We start from the raw sequence: 26,989 nt of genomic DNA on the forward strand, positions 1-26,989 counted from the left end.
TGGTTTAACCCCAGGCAAGTGGTACACCTTTCTGGGCTTACTTCCTAATCTGTGATAGGAACATAATTCACACCTCCTCACGTGGTAGTAACAATTAATTCACTGTGAGATATTACCTCTAAATTGGCCAGCATATGCCCACACATGATGGAAGCTAGCTTTTGCTTTGTATTAACAGTCGTGGTGGCTCATCCTAAAAGAGTGAACCCCCGGGAGGACGTAGGAGTTCCTGGCTGGTGCGTGGTGGCCACAAACCACAGATGGGAGAGACTCAGCATTTGCAGGACCTCAATATTTTAGTTAAATACGCACAATTTTATTGATTGAAGAGATTAGGACAAAAACATTAAACCAAATACAGGACAAAGCACCAGAGGCCATAGATTCCCACCATGCACATCACCAATCTTTCCTCCTACGGGGTACTGAAAAAATAGGGGACGGGGAAGAAAAACGGGTCCTTCTTGACACAGCACCATCTTCAGAATGTAAAAAACAAAAACAAAAACAAAAACAAAACCCAAAACCAAAAAACTCTCTCCTTTGTATCTTCCATTATCAAAATAGAATCAAGGGCAAATCCATGGCCGCCTTGTCTCCTGACTATGAACGGTTAAGCCGCCCTCCTGGGAACGTGAAGGCTGGGCTCCTGCTGAGCAGGCATGAAGCATCCAAGATCTGCACACACATGCCACGTACTATAATAAAGCACAGATTCAAGTAACATTTACATACTAGAGTCCACGTGTTACCTACCCAAAAACATGACCATTTCACAAAACGTATACAGGCAGTAAAATCCAAACAACTGAGGTACTGGAAACACAAATATTTATGCCAAAAGAGTTCTGTATCATACAGCAAATAGAAAAGCCGTAATAAAAAAAAAAAAACAAAAAACAAAAAAAACATTTGCCACTCGAAATCAAATAAAGCTATCTAGAAAAGCCAAACAAAAGGTTATTTCAGGGACAGAAATACTCAAACAAGAAAAAATATATAGATGTTAACTACAGCATGTAACATGTCATCCCAAGTCAACCCGTAATTGAAGTACTGGCTTAATACATCACAATGTGACATTTTCCTTAATAAATAGAAGAATTCTTGAAAATACAAAGGTGCGTATTGGGATAAGAGAGCTGTTTTTATTTATATCATCCTAGCTTCCAGCTGATTTTTCTTGCCGCTTGTCTCTACCGAGGATTTTTGTCCAAACCAGAGGGCCTTCCAAGCCAAAAGGATCATTCTTCCTAAAGAAAAGGAAATAGCTGCCCTGTATTTCATACACGTGGGACAATCTGCTTGGTTTCACTAGTTTCCAATAAAACAAAGACAAAAGGTGTAGCTGAGACCAGAGTGTCGCAAAAGCTTCAGACTCCAAGCGCCTCCCGTGATCTCACCCCGTTGCCCCCATCCCAGCAGAGAGGACCCCCAATGAGGCAGCCCTCATCGTTCGAAGGAAAAAAAAATTCAGGAGTGAATTTCTCTTTTCCTTTCCCTTCCTTTTTTTTCTTTTCTTTCTTTAAACTACGATAGCAGTTAATGCATCTAGAAGTTTGACTTCTAATAGCTTCCTGTCACAAACCCATGGACACAGAACAGAATAGCTTGTTAAAGGACAGATTTTTTTTTTCCCCCTTCAGGGAGCAAAGCATCAACATGTTATTTCCTGACCAGGATATTAAATAGTTTATTTAGAAGAAATGAGTTGAAAAGAGCAATTAAGAGACACAAACTGGACTTCTATTTTCTTTTAGCTTAGCACCCAGGTTTCTGGTCAGTCTGTGTGCACCGAATTTTTTTTTTTTTTTTTTTTGAATGAACCGCATTAAGTATCATATAGGTGGTTGTCTTGTTTAAAAAGAAAAAAAAAATCCTTGGCCAATTGTACCTTCCCTGAATCATGACAAGAAGTTAAAAGCTAACAGTGCGATGCCAAGATGTGTGTTTGAGGCAGAGAGTTTTGATTCTGTCGGGATCTGCAACTATTTTGGGACAAATGAAAAGTGGGGTAGGCCGAAGCAGCCCAACTGATGGGGGTGGTCTCCAGGGGGCTACGTCAGGGAAGAGAAGCTCCAGGGGCACCTGCCCCGCTGACCCGACCCCAGACTCCCACCCCACATCTCTCGCCCCCATGCTACATGTTCAGTCAGCTCCTTGAAGGTTCTCCTTCTTTGAACCGAGAAACTTGAGTGTCAGTGTCTTTCTTGCTACCAAGCCAGGCGATACATGTCCCCTGGAAGGACTCTCCACTGCCCTCTCTCGCTCCTGGTACCTGCTAAGTCTCTGCGGGGCACGAGCTCAGTTAAAGAAAGGGTCCAAGTTCTCTTCCATGTTGACATCCGGCACCAGCTGATCAGACACTTCCTTAGCACCATATCCTGAATTCGAGACGCTAAAATCTGTAGAAAACCAAGGATGGTCCAGAATTTCCTGCGAGGTCAGCCGCTCTGAGGGCTCCCGCCGCAGGATGCTTCGGATGAGGCACTTGGCCTTGGGCGACAGAGTCTCTGGAATGTTGAACTGGCCACGCCGGATCTTGCTGAAGAGGGAACTGGGCTCAATGTCATGGAAAGGGTACCGCCCCACCAACATGGTGTAGAGCATCACTCCCAGGCTCCATACGTCGGCTGCTTTGCCCGAGTAGCTGCCACTGGTGTTCAAGATCTCTGGGCTCACGTAAGCAGGGCAGCCGTGCTTGTCAGAGAGGGAGTCATCATCTCCCCGAAGAATATACGCATCTTCCAGGCTTTCCAGCTTGACCCGAGTCCTGCAAGAGAGAGGAGAGCGTGAGCTCCTACGGGCAGGCTGAGGCACGTGAATCCCATCACTGTATCACAGCCCCCGCTTTAGTATTTCCAAGACCATGCACACATTCATTCATTCATTCAACCAGCCAAACATGACTTACTGAGGGCCTTCTAGGCGCCAGACACTGTTCCAGGGTGGGGGGCCCAGGAGTGAATAAGACTGACAGGGAATTTGCATGATGCTTAAGATCTACTGGGGTGAACCCACACCTCCAGCAAGTAAACAGACCATAAATGACATCATCATCTCCCCCATGTCAGTGATGACGGAATAGGAGATTTGTACTATTCTCAGACACATGTAGGTAGTGATGGGGATCCGCAGGATTTGAACTCAGATCCAACCAACTGGGAAGTTCCCAGAAGCTCTGTCTACAACTTACAGCAAGCTTCTGGCTGACATGATATAACAGTCTGAAAGGACTTTTTACTCAATGGCATCTTGGCTTTATAACAGACAGTCCTTTTGTTAGACATGGAAGATCTGATGACTCCATTTTCCAGATAAAAACATCAAGGCTCATGGAGTTTGAGTAATTTGTCCAGTGCCTTTTAGCTGGGCAACAGAGAAGACTTGGTCCCACACGTTCCTTAAGGAAGTCAACCTGCTGCTCCTTCCCCACTACCAAGCTGCCTTTCTTTAGGACAGAGGCAGAGCTGGGGAATGTTCGAGCACGTATGCATTGCCATAAGCCCTTCCAAGGCTGACATCTTCATAGCAAGCCCATCTTCTTTCCAAGATTTACCACTGAACTTGCCTCCTATCTGGCCCATCACACTCCCAGGGGCTGGTCCTTGACCTGATGCTTATCTGACTTAGTTACCTCTAACTTCCACCTGTGCCAACACATACACATATGTACATATGTGAATCTGATTTCTCACATGTGTGCAGGGGTGTGTGTGTCAATCTTCCCCTTGCCTTCTAAGGATGACTGAGCTGGCTGACAGGTTCCAGGATGCCTCCTGGCTGCACTCATGAATGGAGGAGGAGAAAACCCACACTGAATTCTGAGTCCCTGGGGCCCAGCACTCTTCTTTATACAGTAGAGCTTGATATGACCATTGGGCATAAAATAAGCACTTGGTAAATACTTTTGGAAATAAGTTAAATTCTTAAAATTAACTATACTAATTTGCAGTGAAGAAAGCTGAGGACCAGGACACGAAATGACTTGCTCAAGACTGACGGCTGCCCCCCACCCAGTGCCAGAATCTTCTAGACCTCCTTGGCTCAGGGGACTCCCAAGAATCCTGTTTCCCTGTTCTGCCATTCCTTGAGTGGAAAGCTAGGTATTGCGACCTTCCAGGGCTTAAAATGGAAATCCTCTTCCTGTTCTCCTGGCCAGAACCCTCTAACAGCAGAGTTCTCAGAGCTGTTAAACCCCACAGACTCAGTCTCATTCCATCCCACGAATGAAGGCTTGCCACAAAGGTGACGTGGGCCAGGGAGGAGGGGCTGGAGTGAGGGGTCAGGGCCTTGCAGACGGTGCCTGCAAGGGCCTACAAGGTCACGATTATTCACACCAGTGGGTTCCTTCGTCTCAAAAATGCACATCATAGTTTGTACCCTGTTGTCCCGAGGGGTGACGAGGCTCCAATGAGGGGAGAACAGGAAAGTGCTTGGAGAAACCACACTGGGGCATTTGCCTAAATCAGAGCTTGTGACTCAGGTCCATAAGCTGCTTTCCTCCTCCTCCCCCGGGGCTACAGGTCTTAGCCTTAGTCTCAGCCTGCTCTGAAAAGAGCAACCACCACGGCTACTCAGGGAGCCACAGAAGGAAGGTGAGGTTCAAGTTAATCAAGTTAGCTCTCTATAGCAAAAAAATCGGACAAAAGCCTGGGTTGATTATGAGATCTCGTATTTGAATTACAGAAGTTTCAAAGACTAAGGAGTAACTACTTCCCTGTACTCATTTCTGCCAATGAGCAATAAATGGTGGTAGTCTCTGGAAAAGGTGCTGGGCAGGGAGCTCCGAGAGCAGACTCCAGGCCAGACTACATCTCTCATCTGTTGTGTGGCTGTGGGGAGGTCACTCAACCTCTCTGTTTCTCAAACTTAAAGAGGAGCGTTGGACAAGGCCGTCTTCTTTTTAATTTTAATTTTTTGTGATGGTCCAATATACATAAAATTTATCATTTTAACCATTTTTAACTGTACACTTCAGGAGCATTAAGTACATTCCCACTGTTGGGCCATCCATCTGGACAAGACAGTCTGAAAGTCTCTGCCAGTTTTAACATTCTGGGATTCTGTAATATATAGCAACATGTCTTCTTTACTCGCTCACCCCAATTCTACTATAACCTGTAGTGCACACGTTCTTCTCCTCCCCCTTCAGCTAACGATCTAGAGACGCAGGAAAGGTCTAGATGTGCTCATCTGGAATTGGGCTGAGGGAAAGCAAATCCTGTTCTTCCTGTTGGTCTTTCTAACCAAAGGCAGCAGGTGGGGTGGACCCACACCAGCTTCCCTAGAGGTTCTAATATTGGAGGTGAGTCAGGGAAACCCAAGAGGGCGGAGGGGAGGGGGCGCACACAATGGGGCCAAGTGGGTTCTCTCAACAGCTTCCTTCGCCGGACCCTCCCCGGCAGCAGCCTCAGGAGCTGGCCAGCTTCCTGGCCTCCACGGTCACTGTCGTGGCAACAGGAGAGCGACAGGAATAACTATAGCTGTGGAAACTGTAATTAGCTGTGGGACAAGGGACAGTCCGGTGGAAGGAGCACCAGACGTGGAATCTGGTTTGGAGCTGGGTTCCTCGCCACAGCCCACCAGCTCATGCATGTGGGGCTGACATCTTCCCCGCGGCTGCAGGGTGAGCCCCGGGCCTCCTGACCACACCTGCAGCCCCACTTCCTCTCTGCTCCAGCCCTTCCCTGTTCCTCAAACGCACCGACCACCCACCACAGTCCTCCCTGGGGCCTCTGTGCAGGTTCTCTCCCAGCCTCTGCCCAGAACGTTCTTCCCCCAGATACGTGGACGGCTCATTCCCGCTCACTTCTTTCAAAGAGGTCTCTGCTCAAATGAGCTTCACTAAAGAGCCCTTGCCTGACCATCCTATATAGGGGAGCACTGCACGCCCAGTCCTCTCCTGCCCTGCGCTGAGACCTAGAATACTATGCATCTGTATTTGTATGGTCACGCATTTATACTCTGTATTATTCCCATGGTCACTGCAGGGTGATCGCCTCATTCTGCTCGGGAGCTCGGGAGCAGGTAGCTGAGGTCGCTCTGTATGTAGAGAACATCTTCTGTGTTGATTGCTGTTTCTCCAGCACGGAGACTAGTATCAGCCACCCAGCAGACACTCAGTCTGAGAGGGAAAGGGACAGTCACACCATTAACCCCTCGGAGCTTCGGTGTGCCCATCTTTAAGGGAACAACAGCCCTGCTCTGCCTCCCTCGCCAGGATTAAGTGGATGTCAGATGAAGTATCCATGGGGAACAGGCTTTGTAAATTCCAATACCTCAGTCCCTGGCAGGGGTGAGGGCGGGCGCGGATGTGCCTCGGGAGACCTGAGCTGCTGCTAGCTCAGCCCTTACAGGGGACAGACGTCACCACCTCAAGCTCCTGATGCTAAACCACACCTGAAGCCCTTTTCCATTCTTACCTCCCTCCAGGCCACAGCGCTACACTGTGACTCTCACCTTCCCCCTGTGACCTACCCCCTCCCCTAGGTGGCAGGGACCCTACTTCCAGCCTGACCCCCCTATACTGGAAGGGTTCGAGCTTGTCAATTAATGCCCTTCCTGGCATTCACCTCTTTCCTCCCCCCGCAAGGCCTCAGGGGCCGTGCAAATACCCAGTGGACCCGAGAGTGCAGTGGAAAGTGCACCACACATGCTGCGGACGCTCGGCCGCCCCGGAGCTGACCCACCTGCCACGTCAGCCTCCTCCCTTCCGAAGCCAGACTCCAGGTGGGGCGAGTCTGGATCTGTTGGTCACATCCGGCTCAGCGCGTGCCGTGCCAAATTTGCCCCACGTCTACCAGGCCAGCTCCGTCTTGAAGTCAGAGACCTGGGTTCCGCTTCTGGCTCTGAAAATTACTAAGTACCAAAGAGCAAGCACCATCTCTGTACCTAAAAAGGTGCTAGGTATCGACAGAGATTTCCTCTTTAAAGTTTATAAAACTTCCTGCCACGTCCAAGGCAGGAATTATTATCCCTTTATGTGGACACGGAGCCTAATGCTCGGAAAGGGTGAGTAAGTCCCTATGGCTAGTGAGGCCAGTCAGGGGCTGAGCGCCCATCTCTCCCGGGGCTCCAAGCAGCCAGCCCGCAGGCCTGGCCCACCCACCTGAGCAGGGGGTGCAGGAAACCACAGCCGGGGTGTCCCCGTCTATGAGGCCTCCTCAAAGTGGGGAGCACACATGCGCCCAGGGTCAGGAAGAGCCAGCCCATGGGGCAGGAACCCGCTCCTCCCATGGAGCAGCACAGACATCCCGGGCAGGCGAGGAGAGAAGAAAAAGAGGGGCCTAGAGAAAGCTGGGGAGGAAGTGCATGCTTCTGACCCTGCTTCCTGCTCGGAACACCCTGAACTTGTCTGTATCACTCCTAGGCAAGGGTCAAGGCAAGTGGTCGGGATTATGTCTTTAAACAAGGACCTTCCGGGGTTCACGCATGTCAGGAACCCGAGGCCATGCTCCAGTCCCAGTGCCGGTCCCCGTGGACTTGCTGGACAATTGCAGGGACCGTCAGAAGGTCCCCGGGGCTTGGTTCCCGCTCTGGGGAGCAGGTTGCCTCTGTCTGCTCTGGAGAGCGTGGGGGGGTGGGGGGCGCGCCTGGCAGAGCACCTGCTCGTGTCAGCATGGGACGATATGAACGAACAGTCTTTGAACTTCTGCTGTCCCCTGAACAGTCTGGGGATTATGTATTCCCAGTCAAAGGAAACTGATTTTCGTAACAATCCCTAAGGGTATCGGTGGTCCTAGTAATTCAAATGTCCCACTAATCATTAGGGCATTGAAACTAGGCAACCACCAGGGATAAGGACATGACAAGTAATGTCCACCTTCTCGGGTTTTTGTGAGGATTGAAACAATGCAACAATGCAAGCACAGTCTCTACCAAGTTGCCCAGCATAGGAAATCTGCAAAAATCTGGCGGCAACTCTAACCGATCTTATTAGTAAGATAAGGCGCCCACCTCAAGCCCAGAGTCTAGACGAGAAGACAGATGAACACGATCCAAGTGGATGTGAATTCTGTGCCCATGTTCCTTCCCAGGCACTTTGCACTTATTTCCCACCCCCTCCCCCGAATGATCTCCCCCCGCCCCCAAATGTGCCCAGCTCATTCTGCTCACTTCATCCGGTCCTGACGAAGGCAATCAGAGTGGGCTTTGTGGAGGTGGTGGGAACAAAGACGGCACACGAAGAACAGAGATTCCCGAAAGGGACAAGGGAGGGCTGGTGGAGAATTTTTGTGACCAAAAAGCTACGAATGACAGTGGTTATCTCCTGCAGCTTCTTGGAGGAAAGAGCCATTAGCCTGGGGTGGGACTGACTCGGCCAAGAAGCTGCACCCTGCATGCATTTCGCAACCTGTCCCTGGCACAGCCTGCTTTGCTTTAACTTCTGAATGAAAAAACCTTACACGGGGGCAGCCTGTGGACTTGGCACCATTCCTGGTGCCATCGGATCCCCAGCCAGGTGAGGAAGCCAGGACCAGCAGGATGCGCTTCTATTCCTTCCTCCGCAGAGCAGCAGGCTTCGAAGTCCTAGTGCCCCGCCCCCTCTCAGCAGAGGCCCGCGAGGCTCCCTCCGGGCCCCGGGGTCGCCAGAGCAGTGTGACCACGGGCCCCTTCGGCCTCAGTTTCCCTTCTGTAAAACGAGAACATGGCCTGAAAAGGGCTCTCTTAGCTTCAAAACTCCTGAGCTTAAGTTTCCTTTAATCTGAAACTATAGGAACTGCAACACTTCTACGACACCCTGGTCATAACGTATATAATAGTGACAGCAGCAACAACAGCAGCCGTGAATTCAACACCTACTATGTGCTGGGACTTGCTCACTCGCTATCTCTACTTCTCATAACAAAACTGAAAGGCAAATATTACGATACATGCCAACTTCCTACAAAATAAGGAAACCGAGGCACAGAGGCTGGGAGGTCCCAGGCCACATACGGGGTACCTGAAAAAACTCAGCTGAGTCCACATCAGGAGGATCGTCATGCGGCTGTCATCTCCAAAGTACAGGAGCACCAGCATCCCAGATTTACTCAGTGTCAAAGACAGAATCTGTGAAAGGAAGATTCTGGGTTTCTGGAGACAAACATGGCCCCGGGTTTATTCAGCACAGACAAAACCCTGGCATCCATGACCTAACTGCTGGAGCTCATGAGCTGGAGAGAGGTGGCAGGACCTGCCCACTGGCTAGAAGAAGACACTGAGGTACAAAGAGGTGACCTGTCCAAGGCCACCTTGCAAATGAGGGGCAGAGCTGGGATTCAAAAGCAGGTTTTCAACCTCCAGATTAGTGTGCCATCCAAAACATCAAACAGGGCCTACCCCAGCAAATCATGCTCTGCTTTGAAACCTTTAAACACCGCCCTGGGCTCCTGCAGCAGGAAGAGGTCAGGACAGGGTGGGCCAGGGTGGGGCTGGGCTGGGAGTTCCGCCAGACCAAGTGGGCCTGGCCGGGACGGGAAGTCCGGTGGCCTGAGGTCAGTGGAATTCGAGAAGTCACTGAAGGCCATTCCACAGGGTGGGTCCAAGCAGGAGAAGGGTCAAGTGAGAAAGGTCAGCCACTGCCAGGTCTGGCCTTGTTCTGCCCAATACCGCAAAGCTACCCTTGGCTGTCAGTTCGGTTGTATGAGCAAGGGTCCCCCCCCGGGGGGCTAATGGGGGAGGAACAGGATTGTCCCAGCACCCTACGTCGCATCCAGCTGACCCGACAGCCACCACTGGGACTTGACAAATAAATGAAGCTAAACCCTGCCAAATAAATCGTCGCTGTAATTCTGTTTCCTGTGTGCATAGATTTTTTCCCTCTGCGAGCCACTGATATGCCGGGTCCTGTAGATGCAGCGAACAGACCCGACACCCAGGTCAAGCTCCTTCCACATCAGCAGGAGAACAGCAGGCGACCCACAGGGAAACACTTCAGCTCAGGGTGAGGGAAGTCTCCAGGGATGGGGCTGGCTGGTTCTACTAGGTGGTGTGTCCTCTCACGCTGCCCCGTCACGACAGAAAGGCTTGTGTTGTCTGTGCCCTGACTCATCGTGGCTACGGGACAGCAGGAAACCATCCCACCTCCCACCTCCTAGGCCTTCGCACCGCAGGAAAGCACCCCTCGAGCGCAGCCTGCATCTCCACAGGGACGGACAGGGAAGGAAGGCAGGGCAGCTCCGGACCCCTCCTCAGGACTCTGTTCACCTCTTGCCCCTCTGATCCTTTGATCTTTACAGATGAAGAAATGGGGAGGAAATGTCCTTCTCCCAAGTTCTAGAACATGTTGGTGGTGTGACCCTGGTCCCAAAGGATCCCCTGGCCCCGAGTCAGTTGATTCAGCTTCTCAGGGAAGGTTCTGCAGGCAACGTACCGCTGCTCCGAGGGCCCACCCAGCCTGGATTCTTCCAGGAAGGAAGAGCCAGGTGCACCTTGAGGAGCTGCCCCACCCTTGCTGCTTAGGCGGACTCAGAGTCCAGAACATTCCTACCCATGCACCATTGGCAGGGCAGGAGCCGGGCTCGGGCCGGTCCCTATGACCCCACCGACCCAGCGAGCACTGGGAGCAGCAGTGCAGCCCTGGGCCAGACAGGGATTCCACTTGGCAGAGTCCTGAACTGGGGCTCACCCAGATGGCCCAGGCACATACCACACACGTTCCGTCAGCCAGAAAATCTGGGCTCTTGCTCTGGGTCACACCACCAACATGTTCTAGAACTTGGGAGAAGGACATTTCCTCCCCATTTCTTCATCTGTAGAGATCAAAGGGCTGAGTTTAATTCTGCCTCTTACCCACCCCTCCTTGATCCCATTGCTTGGGTCCTTGTCCCTGTCAGCATCCTGAAGTCGATACCCATGCCCAGGCCATCCTGCACATACACTTCCAGAATCACGACCAGACCCCGTCCCATCCTGTCTCGAAAACAAAACAAAACAAAACAAAAAACCCTTCAATGGCTCCTCTTGGATTTCAGGTCAAGTTCAAGGTCATGGGCATGCATCCAGGCCCTAGGCCTTTTCTTGCCTCTTCATTCTCATCTCTGATCCCCCACAGTGCTGTCCACCAGCACGCCCCTCCCTGCCCAGGGCTCATTCTTGTCTCTTGGCCTTTACTCACACTTTCTGAACATCCTTCTACTTCACTCAGACCGACCCGAGAAGGAGCCCATCTCCTCCTGACACGCTCATTCTCTACACCCCATTCTGCCATTAGGACATTTTCTTTCTGCTCCCAGAGAGTTCTTTAATGTACACCCATTCTCTGTAACATGGTATGAAAAATAACTATTACACTATGTCTTCCATTAGAAAAGGATTCTCCAGAGGTGATTCTCGTACCCTCAATACCTTGCGCCGAACATAGCACGTAATAGATGCTTAATAAATATTTGCAACATAGTGTGGATCCCATGTCGAAGATGCCCCCGGCTGCAACATGCTGCCTAGAGTTCAGGGTATCTGGGCGTGATTCTGCTTAAGAATTGCACTCTCTCAAGTCCAAAGAAATTTCAAATAGGCTTGACTCTATTTCATGCTTTAGAGAAACTCCTGAGAGTCCCAGATAAAGGGCATTTAAAATGTGTTTCCATCCACTGCCTTCTGCCATCAACATATCTAGGGGATTTTTCTTATAATATTTATGCCTCCAGGGCAGCATAAGGGGCTACTCACACACCCATTTAGTCAATTGCCAGACATTCACGAAGTATTTACAAGGCTAGTCCTGTGCTAGGTAGGGAAGACAGAAAGAGAATTGGACCCCACTTTACAGTTCCGCAGAGAAAACAAAACCCACTCCATAAAATGGAAACACAGGGCATCACAGGACTGCCCGTGGGGTTGGTTAACTGGTGGCCCATGACCCCTTAGAGAAAAGGAAGTACTGAGCTTCAGTACTCAGTGCTGGTCAGGTCCTCCTGGGGTTCACTTGTTGCCCAATTGCGTGAGAAAATTCCTTCTATGGATCGGACACAAGGGGTGGTATTTTACCTGGTGTCTACTTCCTAGAGCCAGAGTGGTATTTGAAGGCCTAGGCACGGGACTCCAGTGTCCTGGGCGCAGACCCCCAGGACTGCCAATGATTAGCTGTGAGGCCCTGAGCCTCAACTTCCTCATCCATAACATGGTGAGAATAGCACTAGTTTACTCACTGGTTTTAAACTGGTTGATGTAAATACAGTAGTTAAGTAGGATTAAATCAGTTTTCCTTTTTTTTAAAAGATTGTATTTATTTATTTGAGACAGAGAGAATGAGAGAGAGAGCACATGAGAGGGGGGAGGGTCAGAGGGAGAAGCAGACTCCCTGCCGAGCAGGGAGCCCGATGCGGGACTCGATCCAGGGACTCCAGGATCATGACCTGAGCCGAAGGCAGTCGCTTAACCAACTGAGCCACCCAGGCGCCCCAAATCAGTTTTCCTTTAAGTGTCGTAGTTAGAACAGGGCCTGGTCCATGGTGGAAGCCAGATAATATTTCACTGAAACGTAAGTCCCGTGAGGGAAGGGTTCCGTCTCATCGGGTACTGCAGGATACGCAGAGCCTAGAACAGTGCCTGGCACATGACAGATGCTCAATACTATTTGTCGAATAAATAAATGAATCTCCAGGTTGTTGGGTGATGAGGGCCAAAGCCAATGGCTGATCATCAAGAGCAGTCATGACAGGTGCCTTTTTAAGGCTCTGCAGTGCAGCAGGGACCCTGCTGGATACTCTAAGTTCATGATCTCTGACCCACGTCAGAGAAGGTAGGCCAAGGTCAAATGGCTCAGTGAAGGAGTAGGAGACCCTACTGCTGTGCCCTTGGCTCTGCTTGCCCAGGGTCTCAGTCTAGCCCATCAGCTAATTTATTAAGCACAAACAGGAAACAGCTCAGCCAGAAATCCCATTTCTAAACAAAGAACCCTGAGGGTGCTCTCCCTTCTATGATTAGGGAAGTCCTTCATAAATGAAAATAACCCCACCACAGACACTGATAACAGTGTCTTAAATGTCACTTCTGCATAAATCATTAAATCAAAATGGGAACGACGGGTTAATTTCTCATTCGATGCAGAACGCTGAAGGAGCTCTTTTTGAAAAGGTGTCTACGTGGGAGATTTATACATTTTAGTCTTCCAGGGCCCCCACTCTGGGCAGTGTCCTAGAGGCCAACGATCCATACTTACTCCCACTTCTCTCATTCTGTCATGAGAATCCAATCTGAGATGCATACACTCAGTGAGGGAGATCTTCATTCATTCAATGCCACTGTGTTCCCACAGCAGGGACCACAAGACAGCCTCTGTCCCCAAGAATCTCCCAGCCCAGCAGGAGATGAGGCATGAGGACAGTCGAGGGGTGCACATGGACGATTCGAGTAGAGGGGAGACTAGCAGTGTGCTATGGGAGGGGGATCACTTACCCATCCAGGGAGAAGTGGGGGAGTAAGCCTCCCCCAAGGGTTGGCAGTGCCAGAAGCACAGAGAAGTGGCCAACATAAAGAAGGGAATTCCAGCTCTGTCTCCTTCAAAGCAAAAAGGTCAGGTCTTTTGCTAAAATACAATGAGCCTACAACTTCACGTGAATCGCTGTTGGTGAAAGAAGGCAGGGTCTGGTCTCCAGTCTGGGCTCTCTATTTTGTTAGCTATTAAAGCCTCAGTGGAGGCTGAAGATCTACAAGAAGAGCCAGTACAGAAACTAAGCTGAGGAGAGAGAGAAGGTGTGCAGACCTCAGCTGGTGGGAGGAGGGAAAAGGCCTCCACCACACCGGAGACGCAGGTCCCGTGCCTGGGCAGATGGTGGCCGGTGACACTGAGAGGCCCAGGGCTGCTGGGTTTCTACAAAGGGTCCGGCCTCCCTCCTGCAGAAGCAGGCACTGTTCAGCTTCCACAAAGCAGAGGAAATGCAACTTGTGACGTCAAAGAGATAAAAATCTTCTAACCAAAGAAGAAACACGTACAGAGGCATGTTTCTCTATTCATGGGGGGTTATTTCTGCGCAGGGAAATGTCAATACTGAATCGAGGTTGGGGGTAGGGGGCAGTGGGCGGCGGGCAGGGGGTGGCAAGGAGCCTGGTCCCAAGGGAGAAGAGAAAGCAAACTGGCCAAACGGGCCACTATAGGAACACTGGCTCGCTCCCGGGGCAGCCTGAGGTTGCACCTGCTTCCTGGGCTCTTCACATCCTGACTCAGCAAGCTGCCCTATGTCACCCGGGGCGCCAGACACTACGTGCACAGGAGGTGAAGACGGTGGGAGCTACCACTTGTCCGTAGCTGATTATGTGCCAAGCTCTGGGTTCACCTGCATTCATTCATTTAGTTTCATGAGGAAAGTCTTCTGGATATTTCCACTCTGCAGATGAGGTAATCTGGACAAAAGAGGTTATGCAACTTGTCAAGATTAAGTTTGCTAATCAGTGCAGGAGCAGGGCCTAGAATCCAGAGAGTGACTCATCCTCCACATGGGAGTAACGGGTCTTCTCCCAAAGCTCAGGCCTTCCCTTAGAGGCTCAAAGTGAAACTGGGGGCCTCCTGGAAGATCTGCTGGCCAGGCAGATCAGCCCACTACCACAGCAGGGAGGGGGAGGCTGGGGGACCTGGGCACTGCCCTCTATCAGATTCAGGGCCCCTTCCCACACACGGCCCCTCCCACTCTATAGCCCACCTCTGATTTTACTACGGGAACAAACTGTGGATGCAAAGGGTGTGTCCACGCTGAGTACAATCAGGGTAGGGCTTTAACTTCCTCAGAAAGAAAAAAAAAATCACCTTAGTTCTGCTCTGCAGAAACGTCCCAGGGATGGAGGAGAAGCAGCAGTGCAAGGCTGGGAACACCGGGGCCAGTTCAGGCCCAGGAAGTGGGGTCCTTCACTCCCTGCATGCGCCTGGTGTCCGCCTTCCCCTGCGTACATCTGGTCGACCTTCTGGCCTTTCTGAGCCTGGTGCTTGCCCTGTCAGTCACCCTTCTAGCACTGATCCAATATTGTAGTTAAACAAGAAAGGAGGATGTGGCTTAAATCTGAACCCTCGCATCACAAGAGTTCCACTCCTCGTGAAATGGCTGCCCAAGAGGTGGAGCACATTCTCCAAGAGCCTCCCGCACCCTGGGAACGGCTGGTCGAAAATGGCACCACTTTATCAATGACTTTAGGACCGGCGGGCTATAGTGAGCACCTGCCCCACCCTGTGCACCTCTGGGTCATTCACTGGGCTCTCACAATCACCCACAGGGATGCAGTCCTAATTTCTGCTCGGAGGAATCTGCAGCTCAGAGGCATTAAAGGACTCATCCAAGACCAGGTAGCTAATGAGGGGTAGAGACAGAATCCGAATCTAGAATCCAGATCAAAATAAAACGGAAGCAAAGGAAATCGGCGGTGCTACTAATTCAACACAGAGGCAGAAGGCACACTGGTATCAGGCCCTCACGTAACACGGGGTGTCATGCGTGTTATCATGTCTTCACGCTGCTCATGGGAAACTGGACTGATGGACCTGGTCATTCTACCAAGAACACATTCATGGGCGGTCAGGATTCAGTTACAGATGGTCCAGTATCAGAAATCCATGCATAAAGAGTCAGCACACGGGCCGGTCTTATTCTGAACCTGGTGGGGCTCAGCCAACTTCACTATGTAATTTTTTCACCTTCAGTTCCTTGCAAGAGCATCAGACAAAAAGGTGCACATCCTTGAGAGAGAGAAGACCATGCACAAAAGTGTGGTCTGGTGATTTGAAGCTTAATAAAGTAGTGCTTCCAAAAGCCTCTTCTGTGTTTCCCCCCTCCAAAAAACCAATGCATAAAGGGCCAGAAAACAGACACAGACTCCATCCTTCAACGTTTCAAAAGCCTTTCAAATTCAACCCATTGTTTTCTCACACGCTGGGTGTTGTCAGGAGAGACACAGACTCTAGTCCTATTGAAATACCTATTGATGAGGTCTTGCTGATTAGGATGGATGGTGGGGGCTGCCAGCCCAGCGAGGTCCCAGACTGCTGTCCCCCTCAAAACACAGGCAGGTTCCTTCACACAAGCCACTGTGTGGACCAACAAAGAGAAACTGCCACGAAACTCAATGGCTGCAGGGACACACGGAGGGAGAAATAATCTGAGTGACAAAACCAGAGTCTCCTACTCTGAAATCGAAGACGTTCAAAGGCAAAACAACAAGGAGGAAGTCTACAAGGCATTATCCCTCTTTCACAAAAAGTTGACAGATGGCTGGGGGAAAAGTTCCTATCAGCTACTGATGAGAACATTTGGAAGGTCCTTGAAAATGAGAGTGACCTTCTCAGAGCTGCCCAGAGACACTTGTCATGCTAGGAACAGCCAAGTCCTCCGGGACTTCAGCGTGGTGGGGGGGCAGGGAAAGAGCTCTGGACTGAAAGGATAGGATTTCCAGGCCGGCTCCATCGACATGCATGCTGTATGACCGTAAGCAAGGTCACTTAACTCCTGTGCAACCCAGTCACCTCGCCCGTCGGATGAGGAGCTATCATTCTCCCTGCTGGTCCCGCAGGGAGGCAGGGCTGCATGGGCTCACGTGCCGTCAGACATGCCGGGGACAGATGACGAGCAGCTTCCTCCCTGTCACTGACGCTTCCTTTTTCAGAAGGAAAATGCTCTCTAAAGTTAAAAAGGATTTCGCTTTGACATGCTTACTCCAGTGAAGTCTTCTGGTTTCACATTCATACAGGATACTTCTTTCTAGATCTTTCTAGAAAGGGTCATACTCGTTTGCAAAAGTCAAACACAGCTCCAAACTCAGTGCCAGAGACTCAAAGTCCTTGTGTTGGAAGCCTCCGACATCTTGGGATTTCTTCTCTAGGCCCTGGGACATCAAGGATTTCAGCTTTGCCACCATCTACTCCTGGGCACTCTTAACTCAACTTCCCATAAAGGACAAGACAGGCCTGGAGGAAAAGGCCTTCAACAGCAAATGTGAGGTCTGACTCAGCCCCTTATTTGCTTCTAGCTAACTGTGGGCCCTGGGGCCGGCACCCTCACCCCTGCTGTTCTGATTCCAGGCAGCAACAGGAGAAAACTGAAGGATGGGCCCTCTGGAGACCCTGGAGTTCACTTGTGCTCCCATGTTCTGTGACCTAAGGATGTCCACCCTACTATGACTCACTTCATAAATATGTATTTACCATGTGTGTGCTGTCCCTGGACGCACCACCCCGTAAACTCACTGGTACCTGAAATTCCTCTGGAAAGAGACACAATCGAAGGGGACGTTTAAAAACTTGGATCCCCATGAGAGAGGGCATTCATCGCCCTTACTCCCTGTGGCAGGCAAGTGAATTTGTTGAGATCTGATTTAATAGAGAATATGTCCTTACTTCTGCTCTTTCTTATCTATAGCTTTGAGACCTCACACAAGATTTTGGAGTCCTCCTCCATAAAATGAACATGATGATCCCCACCCTACCCCCATTTGCAGAGAGAAGTAAGTAAGGTTAACAATAACCTAATAATAAGACCTTAAAGTGCTCCCAAACAATCACCTCTTATTTTTGTAGTTAGAGTTATTACATTTCCAAGAAAGGTGGAATGCAGAAGGACAAAGAAAGTATCTTTGTCAGTATTCTGCTGGGGGTCACGTATATATTTAACTTCCAGTGAGAATATTCAAAGAAGCACACACCTGATGTTATAACTCAGAAAGACCTCAGAACCAATAAGACAGAGCCAGGACAATAAAAGGATAAGAAACTTGAGGCCAGGAGGAAGGGACCAAACTAAAAGGTCACAGAGGATATTAAAGGTGAAACCAGAGTAATAACTTGAGTCTCCAGGCTCCAAGGGCAGATGCATCTGAGCTGAAGAAGAGAATATGTGTCACCCCACACTCGAGATCTTAGAATAGCTCCCTCTTGTTCCATTTGTTAGTAAGGGTCAAGACCATGCACTATCAAAAACCAGGCTATTAGCTACCACGAATGCCTAAGATACCTATTTATGGGGAAAAAATATGGAACAATAACCAATCTCTGTGGCCAGTGGCCCTCAGCACTTTGTATACTCAGCTGCATTATAAATTGTCATCAGGGGCACCTGGGTGGCTCAGTCAGTAAGCACCTGCCTTCGGCTCTCAGGTCATGATCCCAGAGTCCTGGGATCGAGCCCCGCATCGGGCTCCCTGCTCGGCGGGAAGCCTGCTTCTCCCTCTCCCACTCCCCCCGCTTGTGCTCCTGCTCTCGCGATCTCTCTCTCTGTCAAATAAATAAATAAAATCTTAAAATATATATATATATATATATATATAAACTGTCATCAAATTATTCCACTTGCATTAAGTAAACACAGGCCCTTTACCTTTGCTAATCCCTAAATGCTTCCCAGACATTTACCTCCCAATTAGCTCTAACCATAAAATGAAAAAAACCAAAGCAGACACCATTAGATCTCATTATATATTTTTTCTATAGGACATCAACAGACTTCCCTAAGCAATAGCCTAAAATATCACAGGCCATTAGATACATGGCACAGTAACTGGTAGGTAGAAAGGGTTGATAGCCAGTTCATCATCAGACACATAAAAGATATTCCAGATTAAAAAAAAAAAAAATACTCCAGATATGTTTGTTGAGTGAGTAAATGAATGGCATGCACTAGCTTTGTACTCAAATGGGCCTTAGTAGCTTTGTGCCCATGGACCTCCACTTCACCAACCACTTCCCTAGGAGGAGTCGAGGATGCCCAAGGCCTTCATGGTAATTCCACGACCCACGTGGGTAGAAACTCTAGAACGATCTTTGGAATAGTCAGCAATGAATATAAATCACTTGCCTCCACCCCTCTAAAAAAGCACATTCTTGAAAAGAAAAAGAGTGGCTCGAAAGAGTTTTACAAGAGAAGTCAGCTGGAAGAGAAAGCGGGCCCCAGTGGGTTTGCTCAACAGAATGTCATGAGTGAGCAGAAGAACCATGAGTGGAACCCAGATGCCCGGTGTCCTGCCCAGCTGTCTCCTACAATAACCCAGACCTTCACATTGCTGTGTGTATGTATTGACACCTTCGTTACCTGCAACGCCGGTCCTTCCCACATTGTCTGTAACATACTCATCTTTCAAGTGAGCTCCAAAAGCACCTCTCCTATAAAAACTTTCCTGACTTCCAAGTCCTAGTTAAAACGGACATCCCAGCCCCCAGGTCCCATCTAACCCCGTATATAGTCTTCATTCAGGGCTTGGAGCATTCCTTTGTAGGTGAGTTGACTAGTTAATGCACCCCGATATTCACAGTACTGAGAAATGTGAGTAATACACACACACTTTAGCCGTACATACACGTACACTTAGGAAACATCTACTGAGTGAAGGAATGAATGAATGAATTAGAAATCAGTGAGGACAGGCACTGAGCGTTCTGAAGGTAGGATTATTTCAAAAGCAAAATCATGCCTTGCTCGCACTGAAAATGTCACGCAGGCTTGCAGCCATCTTCAGAGTTCACAAAACCAAAAAAAACCTAATCACCAGGTCACAGACAATCCTGGCACCCGACCTCTGAGCATTCGTTAACATGGCTGGAGTAGCGGCAACTTAGTTTCCCGGGGCACTTAAAACATCGCAATATCCATTCACCTCCTTCTGTCTGCTCAACCTTCCTTCTCACCTGGATGGCAGGCAGCAAAAAAACAAAACAAAACAAAAAAACTGTCCATTCCAACCTCTCAAGCAAGCATGCTCCCGAGCAGCCCGTCAGAGTCCGGGCTCTGGACAGGAACGACACTCACCTTTCTTCGTCCTTAAAGATGAATTTCCGCAGCTTCAGATCCCGCAGCACCAGCCCCCCGTCATGGCAGTGGGCCACAGCCGAGGCGATCTGGTAGAACAGTCTGGCCGCCTCCTCCTCCCTCAGCTTCTTGCAGGTGCGGACAAACGAATGCATGTCCCCATAGCTTCGCTCAAAGAACACATAGGCTTTGGTCTCCCCCAGGATGATTTCGGTGATTTGGTTGATGTTGCTGTGGGCAGACAGGCAAAAGCACGGGGCCAGGGATTCCTGGTAGCAGCTGATATCGAACACCTAGGACAGGATTCACGACAAGACCAAGAGTCAGGGGTGCGTCTTAAACCACAGAATCACAGAATGGAACAGGCTTTTGAGGAGATAGAAGGCAGACCGAACTTGGACCCAGACCGCACTGGCCCTGCCTGCTCCCAGCTGTGTAACGTTGAATAAGCTGCTTGACCTCTCTGAGCTTCCAAATCTTTACGGGTAAAATGGGCAAATGACCCTTGACTCACAGTGCTGGGAGGATTACTTGACAACGTGGAGGTAAAAACGCTGTGCAAGACGTAACACGGTACACAAATGGTTAAGTCTTATCACTTTTTTCTCTCTACCCCAATCACCTGTTTATAAAAGAACTAAGGCAAAATCTGAAAGTGACCCACCCCAAGCTACGCAGACAAAGCCTTATTTTCCTTCCAAAAAACAAAACAGGACAGAAGCGGGCATCACTGCACAACCACAGCGATTGTATAAAAAATATATAAAATATAAAATACATAAAATGTATTTTATACTACGCAACTGTGTTGTACAGCGCTCTACAACATATTAGCAATTAACAGAGCAAATATGCAGACTTTGCCTTAAGGTCCTCTAATTCAATACCTTCATTTTACAGATGTGGATATCGAGGCTCAGAGAACAAGTCAAATCGAGCCCCAGCGGCAGAGCTAAGGAATAGGACACACAGTCCTTAATAGGAAAGAAAGCAGACACAATTCTCAATTCCCTCCACACTATCTAGCTCAATGAATCAGTTATGCAATGATTTTCTATGAATCAAAATTAGCCTGTGAAATGCCACCTCACTGTGGGGTTATTTAAAAAGAAAATCCATCCTCAGTACCTTTTTGAAACCATCCTAAGAGGAATTAACGCTACAGAGAATCTTTGAGGTCATAAGAAAAAAAAGCTTTCATTCATTTCAAGACCTCCACTAAATCAGGAATACAAATCCCTGGGTTTGGAATGTGGTTTTACTATCTGCCTGGGAATGTAGGCGCATGACTCCCTTCTGTGCCTGCATGAGTGAGGGGCAGGCATGAGGTGCTTTGCTGGAAAGCACTGCAGGCCAAGAAGGCTCCAGCAACAAACCCTTAAATGGTCCCCGTGCACCACCATTTAGCTTCTTAAATCTTTTTCATTAGTGAGAACATCCTCTCCTTGATCCTCATTTTGCAGCATGGCCTAGAAATCACCCAACTGAGGCTCTAATCCTGGCTTGGCCACCAATAATCTGGATAAGATGGATAAAGCACTCAGGGTCACTGGGCCTCCCTCCTCTTCCTAACCTGGAGACGTTGATTTAGAACCCTGTTGACCTTTTTGGGTCCGGATCCCACGTGAGAACCTGATAAAAGCTCTGTCCCCTCTAGCTGACAATGCCCATCCTCCAATGCACGCACAATACTGGATTCATTTTCAGGGGATTCACAGGCCTTCGGAAACCCATCCAGGGACACAGGCTGCCATTTAAGATCCATGATTGAAGTTAAGTCGCCCTTCGGTTCAAAAACCAAAAGAAATCTGTGAGTCAAACAAGGATAGGAAGAACCTCAGGAGGGCTGGTGCTAACCCAGGGCGAGGAAGCAAAGTAACGTTGTGAATGAACCATAATGAGGCATCTCAGGAAGGCGGCACAGCTGCTAGAATTTAAGAATGAATACTTCAATGCCTCCAGAGACCACAAATCACACCCTGATACTGTCAAATGATGACCCACGAGCAGTGACCTCAGAGGTCCGTTCAATTAGGAATCTGAAATGCCTGAGTCAACTTTAACACCCAGGCTGCGGGCAGCAGAAACCTAGGAAAGCCTCAAAAATTTCACAGAGAGTAATAAACGTTTTGCAGTGGCTAATGTAAACACCCCGTGTTATATAACGGGGGTGGGGGGGTGGGGGGATGGGTTCTGAAGCAGGAGGCTGCAGGCTTGGTCTCTCCAGTGCTCGTGGAGTTACGATGATTTATCATATACTTCCTCCTTCAAGTTGCATTTTTAAAAAAATAAAAGGTGATTTTTGCTCAGCACCTTCAGTCAGTTACCCCGTCCCACTGATGAAAAACTGAACGGACACAGAAATTTAAGAAAACAAAAACAAAAACAAAAAAACAACATATTCATGGCAGCTTCACGAAATAGCCAATACCCTCTGTAAGAGATCAAATTCCAAGATGGTGGACAGAGTATGAAAAATAAAGCAATTACTTCTGTTCTCCCAAATGGGTAGGTACCAAACTTTTAGTAGCAGTTATAACAGGCATTTATGGGGGTTGGACTGGTATTTAAACCATCACCTTCAAATGCAAAATCAAGCCATAAGCCTGGTTGCCAGCTTCTTTTAAATGTTTAATTTGGAGCCTAAGTTATATAATGTGACAGTTGAGATAAGGCAGGAAGATTAGGCCATCATGAGTAGCATTTGCAAAAAAAAAACAAAAAACCAAAAAACCCCAAAACCAAGTGCCCATTTTGCCAAAATAGTAATTATGTCAATGTGCATAGTAGCTACCAGCATTTCCATGAAAATAATAAGGTAAAGACCCCCTAAAGCTGCCTTCCTTCATTTGCCTAGCTCACAGTGGGCTCCGGGAGACAATAAACAGGCTTGATTATTTTGGTTAAATGACCCCAAATGGTGTCCTGTAGCATTCTCTCCTGACAGTCCTCTATAGGAATGGCATCTTTACATTCGATCTGTTTTTGCAAAGACTTTTTCCTTGGGTCAACATAGAGCTAGGAGACAGGAACTCTATATTCTGAGACATCAAAAGGAACTTGATTCAATGTGTAGATTTCACAGTGCCTTGCAGTAAGCTGAGTTCACACTGTGTATCTGAGGGTAGCTCATAGAAGCAGCCTTATAAAAACCACTTGGAGCTTCCTAGGATATACACAGCTATGCTTGCATAAAAAGTCACCCATGTCACCTCTGGTAAAAAGTCACCCATGTCACCTCTGGTAAAAAGGCAGGAAAACAGGCTGCTGTGTCTTAAAGGGATGACCTCTGCCAAGCAGAACAATGATACTGCACTTAAATCCACTTGCAGCCCCACAGTAATTGGTGAGGGCTGATTCAATCTTTGCAATAACTAAACCAGCAGATTAAGTACAGTTTCAGGCCAAAGAGCACGTCTACGAATGACACCGTAAGGTCAGCCCAAAGTGAAATATGTCTTGAAGAATCTGGAGGGAGAAAGAAAGAGCAGGGGCAGGTCACCTCTGCCTTTAAACAAAGAAATAACAGCAAGATGCTCCTGCAGAATTTGAAGGCAGAGTCCCTTTACTTAAAAGCATCTCCAGCCTTTGAAAAATATTAAAATGCTGTACCGAAGTTGAGCAAAAGGAGTGAACACACTGCTGGGCGATTGTGCATATTTCATAGAAGAGTGGCAGCTCTGTGGAATTCATTCATTTCAAAGGATGACTCCCCTATTGTGCAACCTTGTAGGTCTTCTGAGAATTCAATCCAGCTCTGAATAGCCTACGGAATTTTGGTTAACCGGGCACAGTTGCTCTGGGTCTCAATAACTTGGGAGAAGATGCAAAATACCAAATGCTCAGTACAAGCAGAGAGCTGTATTTGAAGAGTCTCTGATTTTCCCCTGAGATCTGAACTGAGCAATTGCAAAACTGACTGAAGACCTCCACAAAACGCATATTTACAATGAAAGACTCCAGTCCGCCACGAAATAAAGCAATCTGTGGTTAATGGTAAAAAGTGTGATGTATTATTTGTAGCACAGCTGTGCAGAGTGCCCATTTCAAAGACAGCAGAGGTCCTCACTCCTCACTATCCCCTTACCCCTCCCCCAAAAAACCAAGAGTGACCAAATGTAAAATTGACAATGAATTCTTGATCTTTGTCCAATGCCTGGGTATCCCCTATGCTCTACTCTATTCCTTTTTTTTTTTTTTTTGCAACTGTTCTCATCCCCTTGTCTGGAGTGCACACACACAAAGACACACAGACACACCAGTCACTGTTGGGGTCAAAGACAAAAAGGAAACTGAAGTGCCCATCTCTGTATTAGCACTGTGAATCCCTGGGGCTCCAAACGCTGGCCTGTAAACCATACTGGCAAAGGTGTGTGTTGGGGGTGGGGGGCGCAAGGGGGTGTTCGCGCACGGAAGTCTGGAGATGAGAAGAAACGAGACAAGAGAGGAGGACCCAAAGGACTCACTCTTTCCTACACCCAAAGGTGCGCTGGTGGCTTTGATTTCCACCCCCAATACCTCCTTTCAAGGCTGCAAGGAGCAGAGAGCTCTTTGTAAACTCCTTCCCCGCGCTGGGCCCCTGGCTCAGCCAGAGGGGACACCTTTGTGTGTCTCTTTTAAAGGGCACCTTCTGAACAAAGGTTTAACACCTGCACGCTTCTAAGAACAATGGCTGCAAAAGGAACCCAGTCATCAGTGCCTTAAAATTAGCGGGGGATTCCCTACTTCACGGTGGAAGGGGAGGGGGCTAGACACAAGGAGAAACCCCTTGGGCAGCGGGACCCGGCCTAGAGCTGAGGCGCTCCACGAGCCTTTGGAAGCACGCGTGTTCGTGGCCCCCGCGCAGTCCCGCCGCCCTTCCCAAACCCGGGCTCTCCCCAAAACGCCCCCGCCGCAGCCCGCCCCATTGTCTGCAACGCTCTAAAAACTTCGCAACTAGTCGAACGTGAACAAATAAATAAACCCATTTAACGAGGCCACGGATAATTATCCCGCGAGTCTCCCTCCTCCAGGCTCCGCAGCTTGGCGACCTCCCGCCCCCTCCAAACGGCCCCGGGGAATCTTTTTAAAAGACAAAAAGCAAAAACAAACCCCGAGCTCTTTACCTTGCACACCAGCTCCTCCCCACTGTGCAGATGCACGGCACGAAAAACGTGGTCTCCCTCCAGAGGTTCCAACAATAAGTATTTCCCGATGCAAGAAACGCAATGCGACAAGTTCGGAGTCTCGGGCGGGCTCGGGGAGCCGAGGTTCGGGCTGAAACTCTGGCTGGGTTCGGCGGACCTTATAGACGACAACTCTTCGAAATCCTGGGTTTTGTTCCGCGATCTCCCATATCTTGCTATTGTGATGGGGGTAGACCTGTGTATGTTCATGAGTGTGGGGATCGCACTCGGCAAACAAAAAACCCGCTGGAGAGATGAGTCGCTGGCGAGTGCGGCTGCAGGCGCCTCCGTGCCACGGATTTTAAAAGGGAACGAGAGGGGAGGGGACGGGAAGGGGGCTACGCGGAGAAAGAGTTAGAAGCCCCCAAATGGGCGCCGCCGGGCACCTCGTCTGCTCCGAGCCCGGCTCCCGGGGGTGCTCAGTCGGCAGTAACTCGGGTCCTTTTGTTACCCCAAAGCAGCCAGCGATTTGCAGAATCTCCGCACTTTTAGTTTCTGTCTCTCTTTCTCTCTCTCTCTTTCCAACGTGGATCTAGACGAGTAACTGGACTGCTAAGGTGGGGAGCTGCAGCGCCAGGTCTCCCGAAGCGATCCCCACGCAGCCTTCCGAATCGCAGACGGGGCGGAGGAGCCCTGCTGTAGTTTGTGCAATCTTCGAGGAGCGCACGGCAGCAGCTTGGTCTCAACGCGTTAGAAACCAAACAAAAAGAAAAAGGAAATAAGCACGGGTCTACCGGCTCGCGCCGCACAGCAGACAGAATCCGCGCTGCACCCCTTTTTTTGGTGGAAAGGGTGGGGGGCGTGGAAGGGGGGGCGCCGGCGAGGGTAGTTACCTACGTTTTAACTGTAGATGGCGTCTGAGGCTTTTCCAAGATCGCAAGAGCTCTCCAAAATTTAAACAAACAGACAAAAAAAAAAAAAAAAAGAAGAAGAAGAAGAAAAAGAATAGCAAGGGAGCATTTAACTTAGAGCGGTCACCGCTGCCAACAAAAGACTGCAAAAGCCGGGCACAGAGTTGCGGCGCGGGCCGGGCGCAGGTACCGCGACAAAGCCCGGGTTGGCCCGCCGGGCGGAGGTCAGCACAGGCTCATGCTGTCGCAGCTCACTCGTGCTCCAGATCGTCCTCCGAATAAAGCGAGAAGTGCGGGCACGGACGAGAGTAGATCAATGGTCTCCGATTCCCCCGGCACGAGCTTCCGGGCGGGGGCGGGGGGGGAATCCTCCGGGCGCTGGAAGGGGTTGCGCCCCCAGCCAACCTGCGGCGTTCCTTTCCCGCTGGATAACTGGATCCTGCCTTGGAATAATTTACAACCACTCCGTCTCCCCCGACCCTAAACCCAAATTGCCCGGTGGGGTTTGTTTTGGAGAAAACTGGTGGCTTTTCTTCTTCGTCTTTTATTTATTTATTTTTTTCTTTCTTCCCCAGAGGTAAGAAGAATGTGTATTTAAAATTGAAGGGGATGGCCGATGGTGCCCGAGGCCAATCCCCGAGCTCAGCACGCCCGCAACTCCCGGCGAGGCGGTATTAATAGTTACTTACGTGGCCGGGGATCTCGGAGCGAGCGGGGCCCTGTGTGCGCGTGTGTGCGCGCGCGCGCCTCGCTCGCGCTCCGTCTCCCCATTCAATGTCACCGACACATTTCCACGGAGCCTCCGCCTCCCCCCCCCCCCCCGCGGCACCCGCGACTGGCTCAGCCCAGGGCCGGCCCCGCCCCACCCCCGCCCGGGCCCCCCTCATTGAGCCGGGCGCCCATCAATCAGCCCCGCCGCTGCCAGTCCTCGGGCGGCTCCCCGCGCCCGCCGGCCGCTGCCACTACCATTGCAGCTCTCGGCCCCGGCGCTGGCGCCGGCCTCACGGCTCTCCGGCTCGGCAAAAGTGCCATATCCTTCCGCGGCCCGGGCTGGGAGAAGGCGGCCCCGCAACGGAGGGGGAGGGTCGCGGGGTCGCCGCAGGCCTCGGAGCGCGCGCCCCGTCGCGAGCGTCTGTGGAGTCGCCAGGCCGCAGCTACGCACGCGTGTCCCTCGAGCGGCTCGGTCGGTGCGCAGTGTACTTGTGCGTACCTAGTTCCTCTTGCTGGCGCTTTCCCCCGGAAAGCCGGGCGTCCTGAGAGCATCAGGCCA

At 49.9% G+C, this 26,989-nt stretch overlaps 1 protein-coding gene across 1 annotated transcript; it reads right to left on the reverse strand.

The window, feature by feature from the left end:
• Positions 1-294: 294 nt before the first annotated feature.
• Positions 295-26,491, reverse strand: TRIB2 (tribbles pseudokinase 2). Its single transcript, XM_081797181.1, has 3 exons — positions 24,809-26,491; positions 19,704-19,996; positions 295-2,773 (listed from the first exon to the last, which is right to left on the reverse strand). Exons 1-3 carry the CDS (start codon positions 25,076-25,078, stop codon positions 2,305-2,307), a joined length of 1,032 nt encoding a protein of 343 aa, XP_081653307.1. The 5' UTR covers positions 25,079-26,491; the 3' UTR covers positions 295-2,304.
• Positions 26,492-26,989: the final 498 nt, after the last annotated feature.

This window comes from Leptonychotes weddellii, chromosome 10 (assembly GCF_054177405.1).
Source record: "Leptonychotes weddellii isolate Sample4059 chromosome 10, ASM5417740v2, whole genome shotgun sequence".
NCBI lineage: Eukaryota > Metazoa > Chordata > Mammalia > Carnivora > Phocidae > Leptonychotes > Leptonychotes weddellii.

What these genes read in the sequence shown, in the direction of transcription:
- TRIB2 (XM_081797181.1), bottom strand. Translation starts at nt 25,078, where the DNA reads ATGAACATACACAGGTCTACCCCCATCACAATAGCAAGATATGGGAGA. An exon ending in GGGAGGAGCTGGTGTGCAAG is followed by an intron (nt 19,997 to 24,808) that starts GTAAAGAGCTCG and finishes ATCCTGTCCTAG; the next exon opens with GTGTTCGATATCAGCTGCTA. An exon ending in ATCTTTAAGGACGAAGAAAG is followed by an intron (nt 2,774 to 19,703) that starts GTGAGTGTCGTT and finishes TCTCTCTTGCAG; the next exon opens with GACTCGGGTCAAGCTGGAAA.